The sequence below is a fragment of the Palaemon carinicauda genome, chromosome 14 (assembly GCF_036898095.1).
Source record: "Palaemon carinicauda isolate YSFRI2023 chromosome 14, ASM3689809v2, whole genome shotgun sequence".
NCBI lineage: Eukaryota > Metazoa > Arthropoda > Malacostraca > Decapoda > Palaemonidae > Palaemon > Palaemon carinicauda.
The window spans coordinates 58,851,759-58,861,758 of record NC_090738.1 but is presented as its reverse complement, the minus strand read 5'-3'; the positions used below and the strand labels follow the sequence as shown (position 1 = coordinate 58,861,758).

Genomic DNA, 10,000 nt, shown 5'->3' with positions numbered 1-10,000 from the left:
TGTACACTGGAGGGCACAGGATGCAAATTTCTCACTGAAGTAAACCAGGTGTATCCAGAACTAAGGTTTTATTCAATTAACAATTCCACTGCAGTTGTACACTGCAAACAACAAAACAAACATTATCAGACAGTCATAAACATAAATAAACATTTGTGTTAACTAAGAAGGTACATACATTACAACACTCCTTATGAACAACAGGATAATATAAACAGGTTTATTTTTACCACATTCTTCCCTTCTGAGTTAAGTTCACGTGGAGTAATCCTGAAGGTACTTTGGAGGTTGCCTCACTCTCTCTGACCTTCGAAGTGGAGGAGGTGAGGCTACCTGTTGAGGCACTGTACGTGATTCGTGAAGAGTGTCATTCTGAGGAGCAGTATCCACATGGGAGAAACCACGTGCAATCTCCTGGGGAGCATTTGCAACTGACAATTCCTCAAGAACCTCGGACTGAGGTGCAGGATCCCCAGCATCTGAATTTTCTCTGTAGTCACTAGCCATAGGAGCAAGATGTCTTAATGAAACCGTAGTCGCCCTACCATCTGAAAGCTTCACATGAGCATACTCAGGGTTCGTCTCCACAATTTCAACCTCATCCACCAAGGGGTCGTTCTTACTGTGTCTTACATGGCGTCTCAGGAGAGCATGTCCTCCTTGGATAAGCCAAGTAGGCAACGATTGGCCGGTGGTGGACCTTCTACTATGCAGGAAAAGGCGCTCGTGAGGAGTACTGTTCGTGGAAGTGCACAACAAGGAGCGTATAGAACGGAGAGCATCTGGGAGAACAGTTTCCCACTGGGACACATCAAGGTTTCTTGTCTTAAGGGCCAATGTTAGAGTTTTCCATATAATTCCGTTATATTTTTCAGCCTGACCATTCCCTCTAGGGTTATAAGGTGTAGTGCGACTGGTAGCTACACCTTTCTTCATCAGGAAATCCTTCAGCTCTTCAGACATGAAAGATGCACCCCTGTCAGTGTGGATGTATGCTGGCATACCAAACAAAGCAAATAGTTGCACCAAACAACTGATGACAGTTCGAGTGGTCATATCAGCGCAAGGGAAAACAAAAGGGAACCTTGAAAATTCATCCACAACCGTGAGGAAGTACTTGTTTCTAGATTGAGAGGGAACTGGGCCTTTGAAATCTAAGTTCAGCCTCTCGAATGGCTGGGTTGCTTTGATCAGTTGTCCCGAGTATTTGAAGAATCGAGGTTTGAGCTCTAAACACACTTGGCAAGAGGTGGTAATTTTCTTCACTTCTTCTATCGAGTAAGGTAGATTCCGCCCTCGGACGAAATGCATCATACGAGATATTCCTGGGTGACATAGGATTTCATGAAGTTCTCGAAGTTTATCAGAAGTAGTGGCACCACAGATGCGGGAGAGAGCATCAGCTGGTATGTTCTCTGTTCCTGGACGGTATACTATATCATAGTGAAAACATGAGAGTTCAACTCTCCACCTTGCTATTTTGTCATTCTTTATTTTACTGTTTGATTTAGAGTCAAACAAACTTTACACTACGCTGGTCCGTGATGAGCTTGAAATGGTGTCCAATTAAGTAGTGTCTCCACTTCCTCAATGCCTCCACTATGGCATAAGCTTCCTTTTCCACTGCAGAATGTCCCTGTTCACTGCGAGTGAGAGTGCGGGAGAAGAAAGCCACTGGGCGATTATTCTGTGTCAGAGTAGCTGCTATTGCATGACCTGAGGCGTCCGTTTCCACAGTGAAAAGAGAGGTGGGATCAATGGGTGTTACCACAGCACTAGCAATGTCTTTCTTCAAGTTCCCGAGAGCTTGCAGTGCTTCAGTAGATAAAGGAAAACCATTGGCTTGTGTGAGAGGGCGGATTTTCTCTGAAAAGTTTGGGATCCATCTAGAGTAATGTGCAAGCAATCCCATGGTTATGCGAAGAGAAGCTGCATCCTTTGGGGGTGAAAGATTCCACAGTGGTTGCAAGCGTTCTGGGTCGGGTTTGATTTCCCCATCCGTTACTGAATACCCAAGTAATTTAATGGTTCTGACTTTGAAGTCACACTTGCTGTGGTTTAGAGTCAGGTTGTATTCCTCAGCCACCTTCAAAAACCCTCTTAAATTCTGGTCATGCTCCTCCTCTGTCTCACCACACACAGTAACATTGTCTACATAAGCAAATGTACCACCTACTTTTTCTTTCTTAAGGATTTCGTCAAGCACACGTTGAAAAGCAGCCACTCCATTTTTCACTCCAAATGGAATGCGATTGAACTCGTAAAGTTTACCCCCAGCTTCAAATGCAGTGTACGGTCTCTCCTCTTCTCTTATTGCAACCTGATGATAAGCACTTTTCAGATCTAAGGTACTGAACACCTTGTACCGTGCAATGTTGTTCACCATCTCGTCGATATTTGGCAAGGGGTAAGCATCAAGCTCAGTGAATTTGTTTATAGTACGAGAGTAATCTACAACCATCCTCCTTTTCTGATTCTCCCCTGATGTCACCAGCACTTGAGCTCTCCAAGGAGAATTGCTGGGCCTTATTATTCCTTCCGACATCATACGCTCAATCTCCGCTTCAATGAACTTCTTGTCACTCAAGGAGTATAGTCTTGACTTATTAGCAACTGGTCTACAATCTGGCGTCAGGTTCTTGAAAAGGAAAGGAGGGGACACCTTAACAACACCTAGTGAACATATCTTCAAAGGAGGTTTCTCTCCTCCAAAATCCATTTCCAGACCAGAATGTCTCCTCAGGAAGTCATGGCCTAGAATCACATCACTACATAATCTTTGTAACACCTTGAGTTCAACACCGTGATAAGTCTCTCCTTTTAACTCCAAGTCCACACTGCACAGACCTAAGATGTTTGAGGACAGGGATTCATCAGCCATGGAGACTTTTCCATGCTCTGGAGACATAGTTAGTTTGTTTAGGTCCACTAAATTATGACGCACAAAGCTGTCCGAACTCCCAGTATCAATAAGGGCACTGACAGGGCTACCATTAAGCTTGAGAGGTGTTATAGATTTTTCAAGACACTTAGGGGAGGCCCCCACTATAGAAGCTAGCATTGCTGAAGAATATTTTGGGCTAGAAGAGCCACTCGCCTGTTTCACAGAGCGGCACACCTTAGCATAATGTCCTTGCTTCTTACATTTCAAACACACTGCGTCCTTAGCAGGACACTGAGTTCGGGGATGCCGGTTGTTCCCACAAAAAAAACATCGAGCACTAGAAGTAGCAGCAGAAACAGACACACTGTTATTTTCAGCACTAAACGATTCCTCCTCTCGATTTATTGCTGACACAGCAGCATTAACAGGTTCTGCTGAAGAGTAGGAGGCTGAATGCTTCTGGGCCATTTCTAGAGTGCGGGCCTGTTCATAAGCAGTTATTAAGCTCAGTGTCAAATTCTCCAACAGACGCTGGCGTATTGCACCAGAGACCAAACCATTAATGAAGGCATCCCGAACATAACTGTCACATGCTTCCTCCGCAGTTACACTTTTGAATTGACAGTCCTTAGCAAGTAGCTTCAGTGCCTGCAGGAACTGATCCAGGGACTCACCCGAGTTTTGCCTGTGAGTGGCAAGTAGATGCCTGGCAAATATTTCATTGTTTGGTTTCACGTACAAAGATGTCAAAACCTCTTCAGCGTTCTCATAAGTCTCACACTCAGAAATGTAGTCATACACACTAGGAGCCACATAGTTAGTGAGAAGAACCAGTTTGTCAAGCGTAGGGGTAGTCAGCTGCACCGCTTCAACGAAGTTTGTAAATGTCCTCAGCCAGTGTGTCCACTCCTTGGCAGCCTGGGCAGAGTCAGGGTCCACATCAAACCGGGATGGGCGCAGAAGCCGTTCCATGGCGACTGAATTGATTAATTGAATAAATTGAAGTAAACCAGGTGTATCCAGAACTAAGGTTTTATTCAATTAACAATTCCACTGCAGTTGTACACTGCAAACAACAAAACAAACATTATCAGACAGTCATAAACATAAATAAACATTTGTGTTAACTAAGAAGGTACATACATTACAACACTCCTTATGAACAACAGGATAATATAAACAGGTTTATTTTTACCACACTCACCACTAGAAATTCACATCATACCTTATAACTATAACAAAAGTCGAGTCAAATTTCTGCTCCTAATGGCAGCTTTCCTGAGAGTCCTTTGGGGTGAACTCTCATTAATAGACAACTTACGGGAGCTCTGTTTGTCGTCATTATCTGAATTGTAGGATGCATCTGGAACTACCTTAAGATAAGGGATTAACGTAGTGACATGTCTTTTAATCAACCCACGAGTCTTCCCTTTAAGTATAATAGCCCCAGTAGTTCCCCCCAAATCATTCTCCTCTATACCCTTCACAATTCCCAATGGAAAATTAATGGTTTTAGTGTTTGGTTCTTTGATGAGGACTATATCACCAATGCCCAACTTCTGGTGACAAACTGGTCTATATCTGTCCTTGCGGTCCACAGCCTGAGCTACCAGGGTACTTAAAAACTCATTCTGGTAAGCTTCTAGAAGATTATACCTAACCTTACAAAGTTTTTCATACTCATCCTTTATCATTTCTGTAGGGCTGCTACTCATCTTCCACTCAGGATCATCAGGTACCTCTTGTAAATCTGGAATTAAATTCAACGACACCAGCTCATACCCCTTGACTAACATTTCTGGAGTTATGGGCTCTGGGCAAGAATCTGCCTCAGTCTCCCTTAAAGATTCCTTAAAGGCTATTGGCCTCTTATTAGCTAAATGAACAACATTACACACTAAATATTCAAAATCAGGCAAAGAAAGTACCCAAGTTTTGATAGCTGAAAAAATAAGTTTCTTCACTAATTTTACGCAAGACTCTACAAGTGATCCTAGCTCACTGTGGCCTTTAAAGAATTGCTGAAACTTTACATGCTTAATGCCATTAGACTCCAAATACAATTTAGTGTCAGGATCATTGATGAAGCTAGTGATTATGTTACCTCCTGCCACCAACTGCAAGCCTGGATCACTAACACAAAGCTGCGGGAATCCATATTCAAAAACATGTAATGAAAAGGCTCTCAAATACTCATTCACACTTAAATCTCGACATATCTTCAAATTAATAGCCCTTGACCAAGTGCAGGTGAAACACAAAATCCATACCTTCATCTTTTCAGCTCCCTGTTTAACATTAAATGGTCCAATGAAATCAACAAAAATATTAGAAAATGGAACAGCAGGGAGACTAGAACGAAATTCTCGATAAGTGTTCTGGTTCAATCTCACACTTCTTGTGTTAAACCTGTGGCATGAAACACATTGTTTAATGGCATTCTTAATGACAGAAAAATGTTTAGGAATGAAAAAGCACTTACGAAGCTCAGATAGGACAGAATAGCAACCACCATGCAATAATTTGGCATGTGTATCCATTATAATTAGTTTAGTCAAATAACTCTTGGGATAAAGCAATATAGGAAACTGTTTGTTATGTCCATACCATTTCTTGAACTTTGATTTTACTCTTAAAATGCCATCTGAATCTATGAACACATTAAGTTGGCTCACAAGTGGAGGTATATCCTTCAAAGGTTTACTTGAGAGTCTGAAGTAAGAAAATATTTCCATAAAGTGTTTCTGTTGATCTTTTAGAATTAATTTCCTTAAAGCTAAAGCAGAATAGTTTACATTATTCAAATTCTCTACTTCAACTCCCGCTTTCCTCTTCCAGTGGTCAACACAAAGCATTACCCTCCTGTAAATCAATTTAAGCTTTTCTAAAGTAGAATATTTCTCATGTTCAAGAAGAGGTTCACCTGGAAACGCACTCTGCTCAGCAACAGAAATACTAAGGGTATCAGTGTTTGAGCTAGGAACTGCGAAATAAAGAGACTCATTGCCAGGCACCACCTCAGGACCTGAAATAAAGAATGATTTAGAGACAAGTCTAGGAGAAAGGCATCGGGTGACACAGTCTGCTGGATTGTCTTTTCCAGCTATAAAGATAAAACTGACAGGTTTACTTTCACATAATTTCCTGATATTGCTTATCCTATTCTGTACAAATACTGAATGCTTCTGCATTTTGGAGTATGTACATTCTGATGCTTGCAGCCACTGCAAAGCACAACTGGAATCACAGTACAAATCTAAGCCATCAATGTCAATGGACTTCACACACGAAGGATCAGCCAGATCTCTATAAATCTCCATCAGGGTTTCTACCCCTAATGATATAGCATTCAACTCCAGTGCTGGAACGGACTTACCTTTCAACAACTTATTGATCAAGCGGTTCTTTGCCTGCAAAAAGCTAATCTCACCCGAGTCAATATCTTCAATGTATACCACAGTACCATAAAAATCACGACTTGCATCTGTGAATGCTTTCAGTCTAAATTTTCCATTTCTTTGCCCAATGAACCTCTGGACTTTCACCGGCTGGGAACCATTCACCTGCCTGCAAATGTTCCTCCATTCCCTTTGGAGACTGGGGGATAGTACTTGATCCCAAGCCAGCTCCTTTGAGCACTGAAGTCTATGCATATAAAGTCTACTTCTATTAAAGACAGGAATATTAAAACCAAAAACATCAAAGTTACTGGCAATAATCTGCAAAACCTTACGTTTTGTATCAGCATCTGGGTTTAGCGAGAATTCCTTAGTATAAATTACATCATCAGCTCTATTCCATACAATACCAAAAAGGCTATTCTCAACCGGAGTATTGATTTCAAACTTTGCATCAATTTCAGCCTGAAGGGTAACATCATTTGTTACTAACTGTTGTATCTCAAACTTATATGGGTTGAAAATATACGGCAACTGTGAACAAGCCCACTTCAAATACTGAGAATCAGCAGAACCAACAGCTCCATTGTCCATATAAAATAGAGAGTACAACAATAACTTAAGGTTCCTCACCTGTGGGTCTGGTTCATATTGGTGCACTAGTATATAATAAAGAGCTAGCATGAGTAAAAATGGACTACAACGAAGACCAAAACTAAGTCTAACATTCTTGTAGGCTACAAGAGAGTAATCTTTCTTCTGTACATTTTTGAACCAAAAAAACAGCAACCTAGCTTGATCATTATTGTTCAAGGACAACATGTTAAAAGCTTTCTTAAGATCATACGTTAATAACAACTTATCAAACCTCAAGTGTAAGAAGGCTGAAGACAGCTTCTGGTTAAGGTTAGGTCCTGGATCTATACACTGATTATGAGAGAAACCACACTTAACTTTGACAGTTTCTTTGAGATTAGACAAAAACACAATACGGCACTTTGTGGGTTCTTTCTCAGGCCTAAAAACAGCCATGTGTGGGAGAAATGAATAATTTGGATGCTCTGCCTTAAATGAATCTAAGTCTGAAATCTTCTCAATTACTCCATCTTTTAACTGATCCCTAATTACCTGATCAACTAACTGCAAATGCCCATCCTTTTTCCGTAATTTCTTAAGATTTGCCTTTAGTATCAACCTTGAGAGATTTTCGTTAGTTGATAACCTATGTGCAATTTTGCTATTCCACAAGAGGGGAACTATAAGTCTTCCATCCTTTTCCCTTGAAAAATTACTCAACGCAAAATTCACCCACTTCTGATTAGTCTCTGACATAATACTTTCAGTACTATTGGCGTCCAGATTCAAAAAGCGGCGGCATTCGTGTTCAAGCACTTCATCAGTAGCCTTGAGCAATTTAGATTCTACAATCTGACCTTTATCATCTAACACTGCTATGTTGCTGCCTACCTCAAGTTCCTTGTAATGTAGGTCACACACTTCATCATCCAAAAGAGGGTCAATTTGTATTTTACATAAGAAAGAACAGGTAGTAATTTGGGAGCAAGAGGAAAAATCAGTCCTGCTTGAACGTAGTGGATTAATTACTTCTAACCTCTCATTACAAATATTAGGCAGACCCAAAAATTTAATATTTTTGCTCAAATTTTCAAGGTTTCCCATTAGCAAAATACCATGCTGTGATTCAGTGTATACTGAAGGGGGGTTACAACCAAAGGCTACATCTTTACCCATTAAAGCGTAATGTGCATCAGATCCCAATAAAACCTGAACATTATCAATACTGTCACTGTCTTTACAAAGTTTCTTATCTGCCAATATGAATCCCTTATTCTCGAACGATTCCACTATCTTGCCAAACCCTGGAAGATTTAACTTTATATTAATGCTAGGAACCACAAGTGCAGGAACATTTGAAATACAATTGCCGAACTTCATAGGAAGTTGAATAAGTCTGCTTATATATTGTTTAGAAAAATTAAGCCCATTAACAGTTAATTTTACACTAGGTTCAAGAACAGGCAAACTACACTTATTAAGCAAGCTCTCTGTAACAAAGGAACTCTGAGAACAGCTATCCTTAAGACCTCTAAAAATACCATCCACTCCAGGGACAGTAAATGAAAAGGAAGGGAGTACTGTCTTATTGACAATACTGGGAAGAACTGCAATACTACTATTCACTTCATTAATGGAAGCTTCCCTCTTAACATCAGCTTTACCCGAATGTATTGGAGTACCTTCTTTATGCTTTCCTTCAGGGGGCGAAAGCTTAACTTCAGAAGACTTTGAGCACAGACAGTGAAAATGAAGCCCCGAACATTTCATGCACTTTTGACGAAATTCAAATCTACATTGCCTACTCATATGGTTAAGATTCCCACATCGAAAACATCCTTTGAGTATTTTCAAGCGCTGAAGCTTTGCTTCTGGAGTGTCATAACGTTTGCATTTAAATATAGAATGATTATTTTCACCTTCTACACAAAGTGTACAATAAAACCTCCTAACCTCAGGCAATGTCTTAATAGCTAAACTAGTAGTTTTCTGTATAACACTAGATTGAAGAGTACGTAAAGAAACTTCACTTTTCAAGCAATTCTCATACCTCTCACAGGCAATAAAAAAATTGTCCATTATCTCCTGAACAGAAGGATAAGTCTTTGTAGTAATCTGAACCAATTCCCTCTTAAACTTGTCATTAAGTTCATTCCACATGAAATATTGAATAAAATCATCAGGAGTCATTTTAAGAGTCTTCACAGACTCAACAACTGTTCTTAAAATGGAAATAAACTTAAAAGGGTCATCAGATTCCCCCAATCTTAAACTCGTCAATGTTTTTATAGTAGAAGTTTTACGAACTACTTCCGAGGCAAAGGCTAACTTAAGCAAGTCTTTGGCGTCCTTGTAAGTCTGTTTGTCAGCTTCCAACGAATTCAACAAAACTTTAGCCCTTCCCTCTACCTGCTGTCTCAAAAGAAGTAACAAATCTCTGTCTGGGTAACTAAATGATTAGGTAGTGCTTTCAAACTCTGATATAAACCTAATGAAATCCTCCCCATCCGTACTATTGAACTTTGGTAATGGAGCTGTGGGCTGTTTAAGAAGACTTTTAGCAACCTCGACAGTTCCAGGTGCAGATGCCACCTCTAGGTGAGGAATACAATATTCTATCCTATCAAAATATTCAATACAGGTTGCAATCTCTGACTCCCTAGCATCCTCACTGAACTCCACATCCGAAATTCTAAGGGAAAATATTTCATCATTCAGATCAATAAGTAGTCTTTTATGACTTAGCAGTACACTTCTTTCAGAAATTTTTTGCCCAGCACTGAGAGTCAAAATGGATTCTATACGATTATAAATATCCGTAACCTTCTTCCTGATTACCTTGCGTTTTGAGATTAAGGTTTTAAGATCAGACATCGTGAAGGAATAAATACAAAAAACATTAAATTCTTAGTCTTTTAAATGCGATAGCAACTTAACACTTACCACCACCCTCTAAATAAAAGAGCTTAATAGACAATAACAACTTCCAAATGGAAAAAAAAAAGTTGAATAAGCAAATATATAAAATATTTCACATAGACACCGCGGATAATGCTTCAACGAGGGAAAAATCTCAATTCTAAAATAAACCGTACCGAAAAAACTGGAAAATAAAGCGAAACACGTCTCTCCCCCTCCCCCC

The 10,000-nt window shown here is 40.0% G+C and overlaps 1 protein-coding gene across 1 annotated transcript; it reads right to left on the bottom strand.

Annotated features, from left to right (window-relative positions):
* Window positions 1-4,116: 4,116 nt before the first annotated feature.
* Window positions 4,117-9,048, bottom strand: LOC137652786 (uncharacterized). The gene is made up of 4 exons (XM_068386193.1): window positions 8,909-9,048; window positions 8,031-8,254; window positions 7,591-7,778; window positions 4,117-6,747 (listed from the first exon to the last, which is right to left on the bottom strand). Exons 1-4 carry the CDS (start codon window positions 9,046-9,048, stop codon window positions 4,117-4,119), a joined length of 3,183 nt encoding a protein of 1,060 aa, XP_068242294.1.
* Window positions 9,049-10,000: the final 952 nt, after the last annotated feature.

Coding starts and splice junctions, on each gene's coding strand:
- LOC137652786 (XM_068386193.1), bottom strand. CDS start 9,048: ATGACTCCTGATGATTTTATTCAATATTTCATGTGGAATGAACTTAAT. Junction 8,255..8,908: donor TTTTTTATTGCCTGTGAGAG/GTATGAGAATTG, acceptor ATATATAAGCAG/ACTTATTCAACTTCCTATGA. Junction 7,779..8,030: donor TGCACATTACGCTTTAATGG/GTAAAGATGTAG, acceptor TGGATGATGAAG/TGTGTGACCTACATTACAAG.